Source organism: Chlorocebus sabaeus, chromosome 7 (genome assembly GCF_047675955.1).
Source record: "Chlorocebus sabaeus isolate Y175 chromosome 7, mChlSab1.0.hap1, whole genome shotgun sequence".
Taxonomy (NCBI): Eukaryota; Metazoa; Chordata; class Mammalia; order Primates; family Cercopithecidae; genus Chlorocebus; species Chlorocebus sabaeus.
Window position 1 is genome coordinate 31,325,540 of NC_132910.1, and position 23,062 is coordinate 31,348,601.

At 36.5% G+C, this 23,062-nt stretch overlaps 1 protein-coding gene across 1 annotated transcript in view; it reads right to left on the minus strand.

Annotated features, from left to right (window-relative positions):
• ANTXR2 (ANTXR cell adhesion molecule 2) overlaps positions 1-23,062 on the minus strand; it is a 153,830-nt gene that overhangs the window by 72,558 nt on the left and 58,210 nt on the right. The window contains exon 12 of the mRNA XM_007999005.3: positions 16,550-16,645. Coding sequence (XP_007997196.3) covers positions 16,550-16,645 — 96 coding nt within the window. The remainder of the gene's footprint in view (positions 1-16,549; positions 16,646-23,062) is intronic.

The following is a 23,062-nucleotide window of genomic DNA, read 5'->3' on the forward strand; positions in this document are numbered from 1 at the left end:
TACAACAGTCAAAAAAAGAAAAATTTAAAAAAACCTTGGAATACAGCTAACCAGGGAGGCAAAAGATCTATCAATGAGAATTACAAAACTCTGCTGAAACTAATCAGAGATAACAAAAACAAATGAAAAAGCATTCTATGCTGATGAATAGGAAGAATAAATATTGTTAAAATAGCCATATTGACCAAAGCAATTTACAGATTCAATGCTACTTCTATCAAAATATCAACATCATTTTTCAGAGAATTAGAGAAAACTATTATAAAATTCATATGGAACCAGAAAAGAACCTGAATAGCCAAAGCTATTCTAAGCAAAAAGAAAAAAGCAGGAGGCATCACACTACCTGTCTTCAAACTATGCTACAAGGCTAGAGTACACCAAAGCAGCATGGTACTGGTACAAAAACAGACCTGCAGACCAATAGAAAAGGTTAGATAACCCAGAAATAAAACCACACACCTACAACCATCTGATCTTCAACAAAGTTGACAATAACAAGCAATGGGGAAAGAACTCCCTATTCAGTAACTGATTCTGGCATAACTGGCTAGCTGTATGTGGAAGATCGAAACTAAACCCCTTCTTTTCACTATACATAAAAACCAGCTCAAAATGAATTAAAGACTTAAATATAAAACCTAAAACTCTAAAAGAAAACCTAGGAAATACCATTCTGGACATAGGCTTTGGCAAAGATTTCATGATGAAGTTTCCAAAAGCAATGGCAGCAAAAGCAAAAATAAATAAGTAGGGCCTAACTAAACTGAAAAGCTTCTGCAGAGCAAAAGAAAGTGTCAACAGAGTAAACAGATAATCTACCGAACGGGAGAAAATATTCGAAACTATGCATCCAATAAAGGTCTAATATCCAGAATCTGTAAGGAAGTTAAATCAAAAAGCAAAAAACAAACAACCTCATTAAAAAAAAATGGGCAAGGGACACGAACAGGCACTTCTGAAAAGAAGACATATACATGGCCAAGAAGCTTATTTAAAAAATGCTCAATATTGCTAATCATTAGAGAAATGCAAATCAAAACCACAACAAGATACCACTTCACACCAGTCAGAATAGCTGTTATTAAAAAGGAAAAAAAAACAACAGGCGTTAGCAAGGCTGTAGAGAAAGGGGAATGTTTATACACTGCTAGTGAGAATATAAATTAGTTCAGCCATTGTGGAAAGCAGTTTGAAGATTTCTCAGAGAACTTAAAGCAGAACTACATTTAATCCAGCAATCCCATTATTGGGTATATTCCCAAAGGAATATAAATCATTCTACCAAAGACACAGGCACTTGTATGTTCATCACAACACTATTCACAATAGCAAAGACATGGAATCAATCTAGATGCCCATCAACGACGGACTGGCTAAAAAAAAAAAAAAAAGTGATACAGATGCGCCATTGAATACTAAACAGCTATTTTTTAAAAAAATGAAATCATATCATTGGCAGCAACATGGATGCAGCTGGAGGCCATTATCCTCAGAGAATTAGCACAGAAACAGAAAACCAAATACCACATGTTCTTTCTTATAAGTCGAAGCTGCACATTGAGTACAAATGGACAGAAAGATGGGAGCAATAGGCATCATGGCCTACTTGAAGTGAGGACCTAGTAGAAAGGTGAGTACCCATCAGGTACTATGCTCACTACCAGGGTGATGAAATCATTTGTACACCAAACACCAGCAACACATAATTCACCCCTGTAACAAACCTGTACATGTACCCTTGAATCTAAACTAAAAATTGAAACAAAAACAACTGACAATAAGTTGAGAATCATTAAAGCTGAGTGATTAGGACTCAGTGGGAAGTTCATTATCTTAGTTTTTTAAATTTTGTTTAATATTTAATTTTTGTAAATATTTGACATTTTCCATAGTGAAAGGGTTTTTACTGATGTTATTGATAATGTTTAGAGAACTGACCCATAATTTTCTGTGTGTATAATATTCTCCTCATCTAAATTTTAGTTTAGATTCAAACCTCAGGGAAAAAATACACAGACAATAATGACAAAAATACAGATACAACTAGACAGTAATTAAATTTGACTGAATCTCCTTTTGAATGTTACAAAAAAGCCATTATTTCTATTTAACTCTTTTATTTAATTCAATTTTATTTTTTCAATAATCACAAAATTCCAGTAGATTTTGGTAATCGTGAAAGATAAAACTTTATGACTTTTTATAATTAGCCCAGAAATAAATGCCAGTAGACAATTAAGATTTAAAATAATATAATAATAAAACAAAATAAGTTCATCCAACTGCAAGTATATTTCTTCTATAAAAAAAGAAAGCATGTCATATGACTATGAACTTGCATGTCCAAAACAATTAATGAAAACCAAATCTGCTAGCATTTTATAACAAAATCAAAGCTAACCTAACCATCTTCATTTAAAAGCTAACACTCCTTCCAATCTTCCCTGTTCCTTTCAAGTGAATAACTTTTTTCAGTTGCAGCCTCAAAAAGTTGGCATAATCCATAATCTCTTTTCTCCCTTCTAATGACTTTACCAAACCATTTCCATGCCCAATACATTCTTTGAAATATCCCCCACCTTCCTTTCTCCCTGATGAATTCTCCCTATTTTCCCAAAGCATATATGATTCTCTTGATATGCACAGATGCATTATTCTCTCCTAGAATTTATCCAAGTTTATTATTTTATCTACCAAAAAAAGAGTAAGTTTATTAATTTTATCTACAAAGAAATAGTAAGTTTCATGGGAACAGGTGTTACGTCTGCTTTGCTCCTCACTACCTTTCTAGTATTTAATAGAATGTCTAGCACAAATTAGACCTTCAAGGAAGTAAGGAAAGTTAAGAAGAGAGGAAAAGGAAAGAAGCGAGAAGGGGAGAGAAGAGGCGGGATGAAGGGACAAAGAAAGAGAGGGAAGAAAGAAGAAAGGGAAATTAGGGAGAGAGGGAAAAGGGCAGGAAGAAAGGGAGAGAAGAGAGGAAGAAACAAATTGAGAGAGTGACAAAGGAGAAAGGGAAGGAAGGAGATGGACTGCAGAGGGAAGAACAAGGGAAGAAGGGATTCTTTTTTTTTTTTTTTTTTTTTTTGTGAGACAGAGTCTCACTCTGTGGCCCAGACTGGAGTGCAGTGGCCGGATCTCAGCTCACTGCAAGCTCCGCCTCCCGGGTTCCCGCCATTCTCCTGCCTCAGCCTCCCGAGTAGCTGGGACTACAGGCGCCCGCCACCCCGCCCGGCTAGTTTTTTGTATTTTTTGGTAGAGACGGGGTTTCACCGTGTTAGCCAGGATGGTCTCGATCTTCTGACCTCGTGATCGGCCCGTCTCGGCCTCCCAAAGTGCTGGGATTACAGGCTTGAGCCATTGCGCCCGGCAGAAGGGATTCTTTTCAGTACCTTCCCCGGTCACTCCTAAAAGCATATTCTCAAGATTCTTTGTACCTTAAATGTATCTAGTACAACATTGTTTCAACAACTCCAATGCATACACAATCAAAACTTCAATACTCTGAAAAGTTCCACCAAGTTGTAGTCTAACTATGTTTGAATTACTGCAATAAAGAGAAATCCACTACCTTACAAAGCAATTCAGTCCATTGGCAAGGAACCCACATCATTTGAAAGTTTTTCCTCCAAATGAAGCCAAAGCACTTCCCACTCTGTAGTTTCCAGTCTTTAATCTTGATCCTAGAGTCTGGCAATACACCACACACACACATACATACACACACACACACACACACACGCACTCTTTCTTTCAGAGGAGACCAGTTCCTATTTTTGAATGCTAGGATAATTACCGTGTATCTATTGAGTCTACCAATCTGGAACCTAAATATATCAAACATTTCTCATGAGATAGTTCTGAGTTATCTGGTTATCTTGGTCAGTTTTTGTTTGTTTGTTTTTTGGGATTTTTAAAGCACATATTCATTTGATCAATATTTCAAAGTGTGGTTTCTAGAACTGATAACATTTTAAGTATGGCTGAGCCATTAGAAATAAATGAATGGTGCTCAAAGGAGACGCATCCCCATCTTTTCTCACCACCCCATTCTAAGAATTTTAATTATATTCACAAAATTTATTGATGGTTATAATTACCATAGCCATTTTGCATCAATGACTAAATGCTCTACTTGTAGTTAAATTAGACATCTAACTTATTTCTCTATCTCCAACTGATTCCCCATTTTAACCTATGTAGCCAGGTCAATATTCTTCTAACAGAAGCTTAATCCACCATTTCCTGGTAAAAAAAAAAAAAAAAAAAAAAAAAAGAATAAATAGTCCCAGTGTTCACAATTTGAATCAATAAATCACTAAATTTTCTTGGAAAGGCCTTCCAAGTAATGCTTCCACTCTTAGTTTTGTGAATTTCCATAAACTACTCTCTGGAGTTCTCTCACTAGAAAAAGATCAAGGTACATCCTTCCATTCCACTAAGTCTGAGAATAATATATCTGAACTCATTTTCATTTCATCGTGAGGACTTCAAATTTACTCTTCTTATTACATGTACATCTTGCACTGTTATATAAATTTCTGAGGACATAAATAGTATCCCCAACCCTCTTCTGTATTACATCCTCCTGAGAATTACTCAACATCGCTCTCCATAACTCTTCCTTTTTTAAAATGTCATATTCATTATCCCATACAGCATCCAGTTTAACAATGATATGGGAAAACTGAATTTCAATTTAAAATCCCCATATGACCACTGTTGTCAAACTCACATAGTATCATCGGAGACATCTTTACATTCCTTCTCTTCACTGGAGATCCTTTATCTAATACAAACTGCAAGATAAAGTATCAAAGCCCCTTTTGCAGCACATAAACATGAGCCAGTTTTTCTGTTCTCATTGTTAAAATGCCTCAGCATGGTGTCAGTCCCTCCACAGTTAAGGCCTAACATGTACCTACAAACATCCCCCTGCATGCACCTCCTCTCTAGCCAGCCTGATGATCCTGGTGCTTCCCCCAAATACAATGATCATTTTCCTGTTACATCCCAACCAGCCTTCACAGAGTAGCCCACCAACTTCCTGTTGTTGCATCTAGAAGACATAAAACTTTTTAAAGTATATGTGGCTGCACAGTTGAACCATCTATGCCTCATTAATTTGGGTTTATATGTTGATTTTGCCATTTTTAAATTATCACTGAAAATTACAAATTTCCTAATGGCAATAATGATTTCTCCACATTTACACATGCCATCATGCCTAATAAAGTGCTCTGCACACAGCAGGTACTGAAGGTACTAAAAATATACTGAAAATGAAATTGATGGAACTGAGAATGTTCACAAAAAAATTATAGCTGGTTTCCAAATGTGTAAGTAAAATACTGAGGAAATATATACAAAAATAATAAACAGATAGATTTACATGAAACGAAGTATTACTAGTCCCTAAGAAAATGAAGCACTAAATTTTTTCCTCAATCAATAAAGTCAGATAACTCAACTGTAGAGTAGAAGGGGAGATAGAAATATACTAAGTTTCTTCATCTGGGAAATAAATTGGATTAACTGTAAGTCCTTGTCAAAATGACAATCTTATAAAATGATAAAAAAATACATATTACAATGTTTCCACCAGGTTTTTGCCTCTGTGCCTTTCTATGGTTAAATATGGCCATATGTCTATATGCAATTGTATTCACCTTATTCCAGAAAAGAACATTAGAGTTCTTTTCAGTAGCATGCCATTATTCTTTTGTGTGAATAATTCATGACTTATTATAAATTTAAAGTGAAATAAAGTCCTGACAAGTATATTTTCTACATTGTTAATAATGAAAACAAAGCCCTCAAAGCTCTACTTAAATCAAATTTTGATCTGGTAAATTAAGAGACACAACCACCATCACAACAAATAACAGCACCTTCAGAAACTGAACCAGAGCTAAGGCTCATCTGTGTGTTGTTAACACTATTAACAAGAACCACCCTTTATTGGTGCTGCCAGATGCCACATACACTGTCTCTATAGTTCTTTTATTTTCATAATAACTCTGTGTAATCACTATGTTTATCCTCATTTTAAATATAAGGAGAGGAAAGCTCTAACTTCAATAACTCGCCCAAATACATACAAAGAGAAAACACAGAAATAGGATTCAAACCGAGGACCAAGTCCACCTATCTCCAAACTCTGAATTCAACTTCTGCCATATGACATCTTTTTAAAATAAGGTTTAGTTTGCAAAGGGAAAGGGTGCAGAAGAAAAAGCCTATGATCTTTTGAGTAGTTCTTACTTACTTGCATGGATGGATGGGTGGATGGACAGATGGATATACGGATGGATGGATGGATGGGTGGATGGATGGATGAATGAATGGATAGATAGACGATAGATAATTACACAGATAGTTATATTTAAAACTTTTAATAACTATGTAAGATAGAGTTTATCACCATTTTATATAGATATAACATTTAGCTAATATGCCCAATGTCACCCACATAAAAATTTGGGGACAAAAAACAAAATGGTTTTCTTGTGATGTTTCAAAACGCTCCCTCTCTCCACTCTGCCACACAACCTCATGAGTAACAAAGAAGGGTGAAAATAATCTGAAGCCATTTGGCTCAAAAGCCAAAAATGGCAAAAATCTGTGTTCAACTGACATTCCTACATTTCAGTAAAACTAGTTCAGGAGAAAAGAAAGATTTACTGTTAGTAAAAATACATTAAAAACTAGAGTCATGAGAATCCCATTCTTATATCAAATAGTGCAAGAATACACATTCATTTCAGAAAAGAATGTATTCATATGCACCATATTTTATGAGAATTTGCAGATTTTAAAAGGCATAATATTGCCTAGTTGCCAGAATTTTTTCCACTTAGCATCCTTCAGCTCTGTATTGAAGATTCTGGAAAACACTTTCACCACTTTATGAACCATATGCAGAGTTTGATTCTTCTCCAATTTTTTTTTCATTTGTTATTATCATCATCAGGGAGGATTACATCTCATCTACTTAGCTGCTAGAATGAAGATTTCAGTTTGGAAGACAGCCGATTTCTTTAAAAAAAAAAAAAAAGTTAGCTGCTTCAGGCAACAGTCCTTTTGATCTGCTCATTAACACTTTTCAAATGTTCGAGTGATATGGGCATTCTTTGCGCTAAAAAATGTCAGCACTGGAGCCTGCAGCCAGCTTGATGCAATCATATGTTCCAATATTCAGAAAAGAGTGAAAAGAACTGTCAACATTGAATTGCCTTGGATTAAAAAAAAGATATTGTACAATGAGTGTAGACCAAGTAGTATTTCGGAACTGATTTTTGCCAGTGACAAAAAAAAATGCCCAATTTATCAGCAATGTCATCTAGGTGCCTACGGACCTAGACAATAGAGAAACATTCTTAGCATTTACAAGAATTTGTTTAAAATATATGGGGGTCTTCCTTTCATTCTCCCTTTTCTTTTTGATAAGATCAGAGAGGAAGTAAAATGCCTTTCTTTTGACACACGTAAACACATAGTTCTTATGTTATTGCTTGCGAGGTCCCGCTTTTCTGAATCCCACAAAGTATCTAACTTCAACATCTAGCCTTCAACATCCTGACCAAAATATGACTCAAGTTATCTCATCCTCTGTTTTTTTTTTCCTCCTTGACAAACTCATCAATGATTAAATAATTCTACCTTGAACAAGTAAATAAGTAGCCTGAAATCTGGACAATAAATATAATTTAGAATGCTAAATGAGGACTGAGAAGAACAGTGTGTATTCTGCCAGGAGTTAAGTAAAGGTGCTTCTGTCAAAGCAAATAAACTGAGACTAGGATGAGTTTGATACTATTTCGTAAAAGATGCTCTGTTGGAAAACATCACCATGAAAGCAGTAAGACCTAACATCACACTCTATTTCAAGAAGGCAACCAAACATAAATCATTTTAATTAATGGTATAAGGAAGGCATATTAAAATTTAAATTACTTCTATTTTATTGTGCATTCCAAAAAAGAAATCAGGCTGCTTTCAAAGTACCTCAATAAAGGTACCAGGAGCCCTCCTCAACAATAAAAAACAAGTGCAATATACAGCATTATTACTATTTAGAAAAGAACAGCACAGCTGTTGCTGGCTAAGAAAATGATTCTATAGAGTTCCAGTTAGACATATCCTCATAGCGTGAGATCAACTTACTTATAGGCAAATCGGGCTTTAAAAATATAAAAAAGACCATTTGTAAATGGTCTTTTAAATTAAAATTTATCAGATCTTTATGTAATGTCTAAAATGCACTAAAGAAAAATGAATTTGCAATTTTCCCTTGAGACTCAGAACATTGGCCAAGGACACTAAAGCAAGTGAATATTTGTCACTTTCAGCATATTCAGGTATTTATTTGCAGCTGTATAACACAATCTAATTGACAACACTCCAGAAAGCCTTTGTTTGCCACCTCATCTGTAATTGACCTGAACTGTCTGGTTACCCCAAACTATGCAATTATAGGACTGTCATTTCTCCTATCCTGATTAGTAAAACAAATTTGCTCTTACCTCAAAATATCCTCTAATCTAAACAATGATGAAAAGATCCATAATTTCTGATGTAACTAACAATTCAAAACAGGATAAGTTTTGTTTTAATACCTCCTGCCTTTTTAACCTTGGGAAAAAGACAGGATGCTGATGACGGCTTTGTTAAAGAAAGGCAGTTATAGAGGATGGATATAAGGAAGGATACTCAATGAACAGGATACAGACTCTTAAACAGATGTTAAGACATAACTTCACAAAAAATGAGAACTTTTCCCTTCATGGAACAGTTTGAAAACTGAACACAATCTATCATTCATTAATGGTAGTGCCTAAATATTCAAATGTACATAAGGCTCCTTTTTTATAAGGCTTACTAGATAAAGGTCTCCAAATATCATTGGTTTAGATTTATACTTTTGTATGGAAAGCCCAGACACACAGAGGACACTATCTGCAACATTTAAATTACATCATATCTCTCTGTCATTCTTGAAAACAGTCTTTAGTATGAACCGAAAGATTTAAAATTTTAAAATATTCTCATATTAAAAGCATCTTGTCTGACCAGATCTTCTATGGCCAGAGTTTTTCCTTAATCTTTTTTATTATATGCCCCTTGATAAGGTTTGGCTCTGTGTCCCCACCCACGTCTCATCTCGAATTGTAATCCCTATAATCCCCACGTGTTGAGGGAGAGACCAGGGTGAGAGCTGACTGAATCATGGGGGTGGTTTCCCCCACGCTGTTCTCATGATAGTGAGCGAGCTCTCACGAGATCTGATTGTTTAATGAGGCAGTTTTCCCTGCTCTTACTAGGCCTCTCTTTCTTTCTTCCTGAAGAAGGTCTTTGATTCCTCTTCACCTTCTGCCATGATTGTAAGTTTCCTGAGGCCTCCCCAGCTATGCAGAACTGTAAGTCAATTAAACCTTTCTTTATAAATTACCCAGTTTCAGGCTGTTCTTTATAGGAATGTAAAAATGGACCACTACATTGTCCTTAGCAGTCTGGTGAATCTATGGACCCGTTCCCATAATAATTATTCTAAGTTAAAAGGCATTTTAACTTAGAATTTAAAAGGGTCCTAAGTTAAAGGACCCCAATCATGTTGAAATGTAATTTTCAAATTTATTTTTAAAAATATGAGATATGGAAATATGTATGTTTCTTTATTAACTCATTAAACAATAGGCTCTTGTAATAGATCTAGAAACTATCATAGTTTTAAAGTAGCAATGCCTGTAAAACACATTTCAAAGATACCTGAACAGTAGCCACAAGTTATGGTGCATGCCTATATTCCCTGCTACTTGGGAGGCTTGAGGCTGAGACAGGAGGATTTCTTAAGCCCAGGAGTTCTAGGCTGCAGTGAGCTATGATCATGCCACTGCACTCCAGCCTGAGTGACAGAGAACCTGACTCTTAAAAAAAAATCTGAGCAACTATAAATGTGATATGGGATACATGTGATTGCTGCTGGTGACAGTTATCATAAATGTTAATATTTTTGTGGGCAGGGTAAAAAATTAATCAATGAAAAAAATGATGAATTTCAGTTAGAAGGAAAAAGATAGATGTATTTTTTTTCCATATAAGTTCACGATTCTCAGGTGAGACATCCCTGTGGGGTATATGTAGCAGCAACTAGACAAAAGTTAAACCGCTTCTACTTCAGAGTTTCATTACAATTAAGAAATTCTTATGTAGTTGTATCTTAGTTCCTACTAAAAATGATTACAAAGGCCGCATTTCCCATTGTACATATATTATACAGAACAAAGTTTAAATGAAGTCAATGAAAATTATATCGAGAGTGATTGTATCATAAATTTTCTCAAGCACAATACTTCTCCATAATTGACAGAATTGTTTACTGTAACCAGCAAAAAGGTACTCTATTTTGAATTTGATTTCCAAGTAAAGCAGTATCAATTTTCTCAATTTTAAGAATTGGGATAGGTCAAGAAGATGCATTCAATAATAAGTATTCATCATGCAACATGCCTGGTTTACAATGATGGGTAGAATACTCACAGTACCTGCCTTCATGAAATTATTAAGTCTATAACGGGAGAGAGATTTTAAACAAATAATACATAAATCATTAATTATAATTTTACTTAAGTATCACCAAAAAGGTAACATTTGCTCACCTGACAGGGTAATGTTATAAAAATTTTGACTAAAGTAAAACATCATAGAAGGGATGTTTCTGACTTTGATGTGTTTCTTTTTCCTGATATAAAACTTGTACAGCTAACCAAGTATATATCATAGTTTCACAGACACAGTAATCAGTCAAATGTTCAAATTTTTTGCTTTCCTTCATAGAGTGAAGGTCAATTTCTAGCTTTTAAGGGGTTCAATAGTTCAATATCTGAATATGAATAAAATTATACTGGCTCCTCTAGCAAATCATTTCACCCCTGAGAAAGCTGTCCATGGATCTCTGTCGTCAAATGATTCTAATAACATATATGCGAGACACTTCTGAAAATTGTAAACCTGTCTCTTCCAAAAATCCCTTGTTGCTCTAAGATAGTAAGTAAATGCTATTCAGTATATGAAGCATTATGCATACTGTCTTCAAAGTTACAAAACAGAGGGGTTATTCTAATTTTAAAGGATGCATATTGGTTTTAATAGCCTTGGTACCATTGCAAATATTTTGAAGAATATTTCATTGCCTCTCATTTTGCAATTGCTTGTACCCTATAAAAAGTTCAGGGTTTTTGTTTTCTTTTCTTTTTTGTAATGAGTTTGTCTGAAAACAAAATTTCCCCAACTCTGGGGAATATCAGAAACATTCAAGAGATACATAGGTTTCTTCTTGCTGCTATAACAAATTATCATACACTTAGTGTCTTAAAACCACAGAAACATTTTTTTAATACTTCTGGAAGTCTAGAGTCTGAAGTGAGTCTTACAGGGTTAAAAATCAGGTGTTGGCAAAGCTGGTTCCTCCTGCGGTCTCTAGGGATGGATTTGTTTCTTGCCTCTTCCAGCTTCTAGTGACTGCCAGCATTCCTCAGCTCGTGGCTGCATTGCTCCAATCTCTGACTCTATGGTTACATTGCCTTCTTTCCATCAATAGTCTAATCTCCCTCTGTCCCCCTTATATAAGTCTTGGATTTCATTTATGACCCATCTAGATCACCCTGAATAATGTAAAGATTTTTAATTTAATCCCATCTTCAAAGTCCCTTTTGCTATATCAGGTAACATTACAAGGTTCCAGGGATTAAGACCTGGATGTCTTTAGGGATCTTTATCCACTTTGTTGAAGAAGGCTCTTCCAAACTGCATGACCTCTGGAGCTGCCTCAGTCTAACCAAACCCCCTTCCTCTCTGGGAGAATTGCCACCATTGGAAACCCGGCAGCCACTGTTCTGAAAGACTTGCTGTTATTTGAGGCAGAAAAAAGAAAAAAAGACCTGAGAATCACTGTCTAAAATACAAGTAACATTGTCATCACTGACTCATTGATTAGAGGTCTATGGGATTTTAAACTCTGGATGATGAATGATTCAGTCATGTTATAAAATATGACTTAGTATTTCATATGTTGGCATTTTATAAAATATGAAATGACTGGATGAAGAATATGTGACAGATATTGAGACTTCTGTTCAGGGAGTTTCTTTCCATGTTCTCTGTATCGATAAGAGCTCCTGAGCATATGACGCTCACAGAGGTGGACAGCTGACACACCATAAACGTGCCTAAGAAGAGACATTTTAAGTTCTTTAGTCATGTTTCAGTTGAAAGATTAGATTTAAATATTTGCCACTAGTTCTTAAAACCCATTCAAGCAAAAAGACATTTGCCCAACACCATGTTGAAACAGATGAATTTCATTTTCTACTAAAAAGTTCATTGCTAGGAATGATAGTCAAAGTCAAATTGATCCCCAATAATTTAACACTACGAAGAATTACTTAAATGGTCACATCCTAATTTCAGCATTGTACAAATATATAATCTAAAAGGAACAAAATAAGATAAACACCCTGCAATTGTACTATAATACCCTCTGAAAACTCAAGATCCTTTTCCACAAGGTTATCATCACACTATCTCCTTTTTACATCACGTCTTCATTTTTCTCTAGTTCACTTAATTTCAGCTTAAGATTCCAGCTATCTATACTTTGTTAGAAGTCCTTTGTTCTGACCATATTTAAGGTGCAATATCTGTCACTGCCTTTCCATTTCCATTGTTAATGGAACTCAGTTGGATACAGTCTTAAACAATTTTTGTCAGGACTAGACTTTAGCACTACTCTGAAGCCAGCAAAGTTTCTTTCAGGTAATTAGATTGGTCGAATCTCTCCAGTGGCTTCTCATCATCCCTGGGAAGAGATCAGACTTTCTATTAGAAGACATAGGAGGTCCTCCCCAATGGGTTCATGCCAAAACCCAAACCATCATTCACCTAGCACAGTAGGTCTCATCCTAGCACTTCTAAAAGCAATCAGAATAACTCATGATTCCACATGCACTTCATCTGAAATGTCCTTCAAGAACTGCCAACATCTTATTCATGACTCAGAACTGAACTGGGGGTCATCAGGTCAACCAGGTTTCTCTGAAATGCTCCCTGTAGTCTTGGCAAACCCTTCCTCCTTTATGTTTCTACGGTTCTTTACACACATCTCTATTGGGACTTTAATTACCTTCCATTTACACTTATTTGCACACATTTTTATGTTTCCATATTAAAATGTGAATTTCCATATCATAGTATAAGCATTTTTGTATCCCCAGTTCCTAGCACAGTACTGACATCTACTACATAATCAATATTAACCAAGGGCTGAATTCAGAAGTTCACCTCTCCTTTCTTCCTGCTTTAAAATCTACTTTAGGAAACATTTGCTACCATTCACTTATACCTAGGTATAAATATAAGTTCATACTTATACGAACTTATAAGGGCTAATTGCTTTTTTAATCTATATTTCTAAGGGTAAAATAAAGGTGGTCTCCTCTATTAAATAAGGTAAGGAAATTAATAAACATCCAGGATGTTTCTGAGGATAGGAAGCCTTTCTGACATCCTGATACTCCACCATTAAAGGGCCCTCTTTATGCCTTGTAGAAAGTAACTCCATGATTTGAGACCTGCAGAGTTCAAGGCAGAGTCCCATTTGAGACCTGCAGAGTCCCATGTGCCTAGTCTCTGATCTAGTCACCTGATGATTGGTTCCTCTCCTTAATATCCAAAATGATGGTCAAAACCCATATTTGAGCACATTTCATTTTGCATATGTCTTTTTTTAAAAAATGACAAACGGGATCTAATTAAACTAAAGAGCTTCTGCACAGCAAAAGAAACTACCATCAGAGTCAACAGGCAACCTACAGAATGGGAGAAAAGTTTTGCAATCTACTCATCTGACAAAGGGCTAATTTCCAGAACCTACAAAGAACTCAAACAAATTTACAAGAAAAATACAAACAACCCCATCAAAAAGTGGGCAAAGGATATGAACAGACACTTCTCAAAAGAACATATTTATGCAGCCAACAGACACATGAAAAAATGCTCATCATCACTCACCATCAGAGGAATGCAAATCAAAACCACAATGAGATACCATCTCACACCCGTTAGAATGGCAATCATTAAAAAGGCAGAAAACAACAGATGCTGGAGAGGATGTGGAGAAATAGAAACACTTTTACACTGTTGGTGGGACTGTAAACTAGTTAAACCATTGTGAAAAACAGTGTGGCGATTCCTCAAGGATCTAGAACTAGAAATACCATTTGACCCAGCCATCCCATTACTGGGTATATACCCAAAGGATTATAAATCATGCTGCTATAAAGACACATGCACACGTATGTTTATTGCAGCACTATTCACAATAGCAAAGACTTGGAATCAACCCAAATGTCTATCAGTGACAGACTGGATTAAGAAAATGTGGCACATATACACCATGAAATACTATGCAGCCATCAAAATGGATGAGTTTGTGTCCTTTGTAGGGACATGGATGCAGCTGGTAACCATCATTCTCAGCAAACCATCGCAAGAACTGAAAACCAAATACCGCATGTTCTCACTCATAGCTGGGAATTGAAAAATGAGATCACTTGGACACAGGAAGGGAAACATCACACACTGGAGCCTATTGTGGGGTGGGGGGAGGGGGAAGGATAGCATTAGGAGTTATACCTAATGTAAATTACAAGTTAATGGGTGCAGTACTCCAACATGGCACATGTATACATATGTAACAAACCTGCATGTTGTGCACATGTACCCTGGAACATAAAGTATAATAAAAAAATTAAAAAATTAAAAAATAATCATACACTTTGACACTTCTGAGCCCTCTGGTCAATACTAAATGAAATTGCAAAGTGATAAAAAAAAAAAAAGGTGGGGGAATGCACCACTGCAAACTTTAAATTAAAAAACCAAGGAAGACAAATTACATTAGGGCATCTTTTTGCTTTTTAATGTGATACTCAAGAATGCTAGTCACCCTAAAATAGCCATAACTAGATAATCAAGATCACAACAGGAAACTGAGCATAAATTGCTATGGCAGGAAACTGATTAGTTCAGCAAAGAGACAGGATGCTTCTTGTCTCTACTGTTATCTGAGTTAATTGTACGCCTCCTCCATGGGCCAACTGCTCTGAGATAAAGAACTGTAAAGTTGCCTCATGAAAGCAAACTGAAGTACAGCTAATAATAAATGCAGGGCTAAAACAAAGCCCATCTGAAATTGCAAGGATGATGAAATCAGTCAGCAAACACGAGAGCAGGGAGGAAAAGGCAGTCTTGCAGTTATTATGTAAAACATTACCATGAGCTACAGAATATTAAGTTCTACATAATGTGCTTGTAATAAAAGGAATATTCTCAAAATAAGTAGTAGGCATGATTTGGAAGAGGGCTTCCTTAAGATAATTTTTTTCTATGAAACCTGAACAATCTAAATTGAATTGCTTGAAATGTGTAGAATGATGCCCCCCACCAACATGTCCATAACTTAATTACTGGTCCTGTGAATATGTTATCTTGACGGCAAAAGGGATTTTGCAGAAGTGATTAAGGTTCAGGATCTTGAGATGAGAGATGATCCTGGATTATCTAGGTGCGTCCAACCTAATCCCATGGTTCCTTAAAACTGGAGGACCTTTACTAGCTGGGTTCAGAGTTACAGGGAGATGTGACCACAGCAAAATGGTCGAAAAGATGCAACACATCTGGCTTTGCAGATGGGGAAAGGGGGGTATGAGGCAAAGAATGTGAGTAGCCTATAGAAGCTGGAAAAGGCAAAGGAATGGCTTCTTCTCTAGAGCATTCAGAAAGAAACGTATCCCTGCCAACACCTTTTAGTCCGGGTAAACCCAGTGAGACTCATGCGAAAGCTGTGATTAGACAGCTGTTAGATAATAAATTTGTGTTGCTTTTAATCAACATATGTGTGGCAATTTGTTACAGCAGCAATAGATAACTGATATACACCCATATTCTTTCACAGGCTGTATACAAACACACAAAAATGACACAAACTGAAACTCCTCGTCATTACTCCAAAAGTAGCAGTTTAGCTGACAATTGTGTATGACTAATTTCTGAACAAGTATTTTTTAGTAGCAAACAGAGAAGGTCCTGAAATGGCAGATCGTTCAAAGAGGAAATGAATAATTTAATGAGCACTTAAAAAAACTGACAAATTATCAGCTCCTCTCAATGAACCCAAATAAAACATCAATTTACTTGAATTTCTCTTGCACTTGAAGGAAAATACCCTTTATCCCAATTACCTCCCCTATTTTTCTCTCCTCCTCTTCCCACAAACCTGATTTTAAAGTGCTTTTTAGATGAATTTTTTGAAATAAATATTTACTGACCTGCATGTTTTCTAGAATTTATTATAGTAGTGAAGACAAAATTCATTTTGCAAACTGAAACTTTGCTGTTATTGAGTAACATGGCATTTATTCACATTTCAGACCTTACTTTACATCTTTCTAATTTTTTTTAACTGGAGTTGCAAATCCTTCTTACTCACCACTTTGCAGCAAAGGGGCCAAAACCACCACATCAAACCGATCCCCAGGAGTAGCAGTAACACCAAAATAACAATGATGGCTGCGATCCCATTAGACTAAAGTAGGCAAAAAGCAAAAACAAAGCAGTCAGCACAGCTTATGGTCAAATTCCAAATGTATATATATTTTAAGGAAACACCAGAAAATAATGCAGAAAGTATAATGTCAAACTAGATTTTAACTGTTATTTTAATTTCTTGAAATTCTACAAATTTATCTTCTATTTAATATATATGATGTTTTATGTTATGTTGTTGTGACAGGAAATAATAAACACAAACTTTCTCAAAATGCTGCAGACTCTTTACAAATATATCTGAAAGGAATGTAGGAAAAAATCACTAATCAGGATTGGACTGGTCCCTATTTTCATGTAAAGATTATTTTGGTTCAAAGCATAATTATCCATAGGCAGAATTTAGGCAGAATCCTCCAGGCTTTTTGATGGTAAAACACAATCAATTGCATGTAGTTAAATCATAAGATGAATATTTTAAAAATTATCAAGTAGATGACAAACCAACAATGGTTCTTGTTAGGAAATGGTATATACACATCAATGCAAGAATGTAATCTCCTGCATTCATATATCAGATGTTCTCTCACTGCAGCTGAAATATGACCTACACAAAAACCACAGTGGTGTTCTTTCCCTTCCTAACTACTGAGCTCCTCCAGCCTTAAGGCACCTACTCTGGGATCTGTTCTTAAACCCTTTCATATAAAAACAACCTACTCATTTTACAGGATTCATATTCAGTCACTTCATGGAAGTCTTCCTTGGACCCTTTGACTATAAATGCCCCTTTGATTAAACAACTCACATTTCTCTATACTTTAATCTTTAGTGCTTATTACAATGCAATGCAATGAATTAATTATGAATTTTGTGATTATTTGTTTAATTTATATTTTCTACCATGATTTATTGTAAGCTCTAGGAAGCCAGGGGCTACATCTAGCCCACTTAGCACTGTATACTCCATGTCTGGCATTTAAAAACTACTTACTGAGGCCAGGCAGGATGGCTCACGCCTGTAATCCCAGCACTTTGGAAGGCTAAGGAAGGCAGATCATGAGGTCAGGACTTCGAGAACAGCCTGGACAACATGGTGAAACCCCATCTCTACTAAAAATATAAAAATGAGCTGGGCATGGTGGTGGGCACCTATAATCCCAGCTACTAAGGAGACTGAGGCAGGAGAATCGCTTGAACCTGAGAGGTGGAGGTTGCCGTGAGCCGAGACTGCACCACTGCACTCCAGCCTGAGAGACAGAGTGAAAGAGAGGAAAAGAAAAGAAAAGAAAAGAAAAGAAAAGAAAAGAAAAGAAAAGAAAAGAAAAGAAGAGAAGAGAAGAGAAGAGAAGAGAAGAGAAGAGAAGAGAAAAGAAAAGAAAAGAAAAGAAAAGAAAAGAAAAGAAAAGAAAAGAAAAGAAAAGAAGAGAAAAGAAAAGAAGAGAAAAGAAAAGAAAACTACTCACTGAGAGAATGAACTCTAAAGAAAAAAGACAGCAAAAGACATGGATACAAAGAAGAATGTTTACTGAACTTTTACTGCAGAGATAGTTTCCAAGAGAATAAGAGATATCTCCCAAATGCCTAATCTCTAGGATCCTCAGTAATAATGTTTTGTGTGTGTGTGTGTTTTAAGAGAAAAAATTCAGGGAAGAAAAGAAAAAGAGCAAAAGAGAAAGATTAATACTAATACTTTATAGAAATTTTCAGGCAAATACCTAAGTAGCCTGTTCTTAGAAAGAACATTCCAAAGTGCATCTTTCTTTACAAAATTCTAAATATTCATGAATAAATCATGCTACCATCCACAGGCATAAACACATTAAGCTCTAAAATCTAGGCAAACAAGAATATAACGGAAAAAGGATGTCACAGAAACGCATGGAAAACTGTGGTACCCTATGGGAGAAATATTGTCAAATGTATAAATCTTGATCTCACCTTCAAAAATATGGTCTTATGTAAGACAGCCTCTAACTTGACTGTCCATGTACAGAAGGAATACATTTCTCACCAGGCCTTTCCCACATGAGGATCCAGTCACAGCATTCATAGAAATGGCACACCATTTGGCTGTGCTGTGCAACTTTCAAAAGGGCTCTATGAACATTTGGTTTCCCCTTTTCTTAGAATTCACACCCGTGTTCAGAAATAAGGACATGCAACTAGAGGCCATGAAACTGCTAAAAATTTAGTGGTTAGTTTGTTTCTTCTATGCATGTGCCAAGAACAGGAAAATCAGAAAATTGCACTGACAGAACATAAAGTAGATGGGCTAGCCCTGATAGATACTTAAAATTTTTTATTTTTCCCTTAAAAAAAAAAGCCTTCATTAGTAGCATTGACAAAATATTATGCACCTCCAGATACAAATATACATTTATTATTACAATACTATCATATCAACTGATTCCAAAGATTTTTCTTTAAAAAATTAAAAATGGATGGGCGCAGTGGCTCACTCCTATAATCCCAGGGCTTTGGAAGGCTGAGGTGGGTGGATCACAAGGTCAGGAGATCGAGACCATCCTGGCTAACACGGTGAAACCCCATCTCTACTAAAAATACAAAAAATTAGCCAGGCATGGTGGTAGGCGCCTATAGTTCCAGCTACTTGGGAGGCTGAGGCAGGAGAATGGCATGAACCCGGGAAGCGGAGGTTGCTGTAAGCTGAGATCACACCACTGCACTCCAGCCTGGGCAACAGAGGGAGACTCCCTCTCAAAAAAAATAAATAAATAAAAAATAAAAATAAATTATGCTCTTTCTAAAGACCTACAGATCTAGTATACATTTAAGTCAAGCATGATGAGAAAAGGGTCAGGGGAAGCAAAAAAGGCAACCTGGTCTTGCTATCTGTCTATCTATCTATCTGATGATTATTTCATTTACTGGATTCCTTTTGAAATATTTAATATCAGGAATTAGGAAACTATGGCACAAGGGGCAAATCCAGCCAATCTATTTTGTAAGACTCCAGCAAGCTAAGAACATTTCTACCTTGTTCAAGAAAAGTGACATTTGAGTAGTAAATATTTATTAGAATTTTTTGAGTTCTAAAGAGAGGCATGCCTATGTAAAACTGAGAAGCTTCCAGTTTCGCTCATGATACAGATCTGTGTGTAATCAAATCTTGTTTCACACTCTTCTTCATCTGACTCTTAAGTCCATAGTTTGCAACACGGTATCTGATTACAAGACTGAATTCTGTGTGTTCCACCTTTCCCCAATATGTTTATAAAGTTTTGTGCAAAATGCAACTGTTTTTCTTTCATGACTAACATCTTTCGTGCTCTGATAGTGGCTCTGGCTATCAAAACAAACACAATGGGAAAGCCGGAAATTGTACCCAGTTAACTGAGCTGATGTCTGGGATGGGTGTATTCAGGGCCCGTGTCATCTGCATCTAATTTCCTTTTCTTCACTAAAAGCCAGTTATACAACAAAAAACTTTATTCTGCCAAATATAACTAAAATTCTAGCGAAGAGAATCATAGAGGTATAAAAACAAATCAGGGGGACTCCTGCCCTTGCAACATAACTATGGGAAAGAGGAACCACTGGAAAGTTTCAAAAGAGCATTAGTTGTTATTGCTGCTATCTATCTAGAAAATAGTGAATTCGCAGCAGCCACATTAGAATGAAACAGACATACAACAGGGAAAATGGGTCTTCACAATTTTGTTTCATGAATTTAGAGTTAGGGAAAGAAACTGGAGTCATGAAACAGATGATTATTTCATTTACTGGATTCTTTTTGGAATATTTGGTATCAGGAATTAGGAAACTATGGCACAAGGGTCAAATCCAGCCAATCTATTTGGTAAGACCCCAGCAAGCTAATAACTTTTTTTTTTACAATATTACATAAAGCTGAAAAAAATCAAAAGAAGAATATGTTACAAGAAATTCCAATGTCAGTGTACATAGTTTTACTGAACACAGTCATTTGTTTACACAATGTCTATAGCTGCTTTTGCACTACAATGGTAGAGTTCAGTAGTTGTGACAGAGACCATATGGCCCCCAAAGCCTTAAGTATGTGTTTACTATCTGGCCTTCTACAGGAAAAATTTGCCAACCTTTGTCCTATATAAATCAAGGTAGAATCTGGTTTAAAATGGCAGATTGTGGAAGTGTTCAGTCAGGGGGTGGGGGAGACAGACGTGGGTTCAATTCTCAATTCTAGCATTTATCAGACTGCAAAACTGGGCAAGTAACAACCTTTCAGAGCCTCCAGGCTTCAAGTAACCCTTTTGCAGGGATGTAAGGACTGAAATCACCTGATGTTACACTCATCAAACCATGTACCTCTTTGAGGACTGAGTCCACATAAGAAGAAGTACCTTCTAATGTATTTGGATAAATGTGCACCGAATATTGGAGGTATCTTCCTGTTCCCCAGCTTTCTCATCTGTAAAGTTAACATAATCTGAACAGCCTCCTCTTGGATTGTGAGTGTTAAATGAAGCCATAAAGGATTTAGCACATATACAGCAGTGCTGAGCACAGCGTCTGGCACTTAATACCTGCTCAGCAAACAGGTTCTTGGTATTGTTATTGCAAAAGAGTCAGAAGATCAGTGATTGCAAGAGAAAAAAAAGGACATCTTTCCATTATTATTATTATTTATTTTTTATTTTTTATTTTTTTTGAGACGGAGTCTCGCTCTTCACCCAGGCTGGAGTGTAGTGGCATGATCTCGGCTGACTGCAAGTTCCGCCTCCCAGGTTCACGCCATTCTCCTGCCTCAGCCTCCGGAGTAGCTGGGACTACAGGCGCCCGCCACCTCACCCGGCTAGTTTTTTTGTTTTGTTTTTTTTTTTAGTAGAGACGGGGTTTCACCATGTTAGCCAGGACGGTCTCGATCTCCTGACCTCGTGATCCGCCCGTCTCGGCCTCCCAAAATGCTGGGATTACAGGCTTGAGCCACCGCGCCCGGCCCCCATTATGTTTTTAAAAGCAGAGATCCATTTTAAAGATCTTTCGAAGAGAGATGAAGATAAAGGATTGTCTAAATACAAACCCCCCTCAGACTCTAATCTTAAATCTCTTACATCTAAAACTTAGTTTCCCCATTTTAAACTAGATATATGGTTACTTTCAATCATTCATTTACAGAATAATTTTGGAGCACTTGCTCTGTCTAAGGACCAGTCGTGGGAGACGGGCAATGAGCACAGCACAAGCCCTGCCATCAACATCTCAAGGCTGGTAAGAAAGGCCCAGAAGCAAACAGGAATTCACAGCTCAGTTCCTAAGGGCCTTAACAGGACTGAGCCCTGGATGTTCCTGAAGCAGACAGAAGAGCTTCTTTATTTGTGGGATTTTAACAAGGACTAATCAACGACTAGAATAATAGTGTTTTACTTTGTTTGGCTTTCAAATGCCTGAGCAAGTAAAAAGCATTATCCTCACAATGAGCAATATCACTAATGGCATTTCACCTGTTCATGATATGCAAATACGACTGAAAGACTAAATATCATTTAAATCCAAGGTCCAGGTATTTATCATAATATTACCCACTATACTCTTCTATTTTCAATAGATATTCCATGCACAAATCAGCAGGTGCAACTCATCAGCGCAAGTCTCATTTTTCATATCTATGAAATGGTAATATTACTCCCACAGGCAACAGGTATTTGAGGTTAAATACAAAGCAATGGTTAAATCTAAGGAGAAAAGTAATTATCCTATAATTACTGTCAACATGAAAAAGTGAACTACAGTATTTATTATCCTGTAATAACTAGAGGAATAATAAAAGTCACAGGGAAGAGAAGGCTTCAAGTCATCAGCCTTGCGGACACAGGGAGATCACCGGTGACCCCTCAGACTTTTTCTCAGCCCTGGCTCACCTTGGCCTCTCCCAGGCACCTACTGGTGCCCTCTCTTCACCTTGGAATTCTAACTTCCTTTGTCTTCTTCATTCGGTGTCTGGTCTTCCCAAGTCTTGAGCAGTTCTTTCTGTTATTTCTTCACTTACTCTATTCACCAAGACAGTCTTACCTATTTATTCAGTTTGATTAAACTTTAAACTTCAATCAAATGACGTTTCTTCTGACTGTGGGTCTTGGATCTCCCTTTTCTTTAAGAATCTACTTTTAGAAATTTGTGACCGGGTGCAGTGGCTCATGCCTGTGATCCCAGCACTTTGGGACGCTGAGGCAGGCAAATCACGAGGTCAGGAGACTGAGACCATCCTGGCCAACATGGTTAAACCCCGTCTCTACTAAAAATACAAAAATTAACTGGGCGTGGCGGCACGCACCTGTAATTCCAGCTATTCGGGAGGCTGAGGCAGGAGAACTGCTTGAACTCAGGAGGTGGAGATTGCAGTGAGCCGAGCTCGCGCCACTGCACTCCAGCCTAGCAACAGAGCAAGACTCAGTCTCAAATAAATAAATAAATAAATAAATAAAAACTTGTAATCACAAAATATTTCTCTACC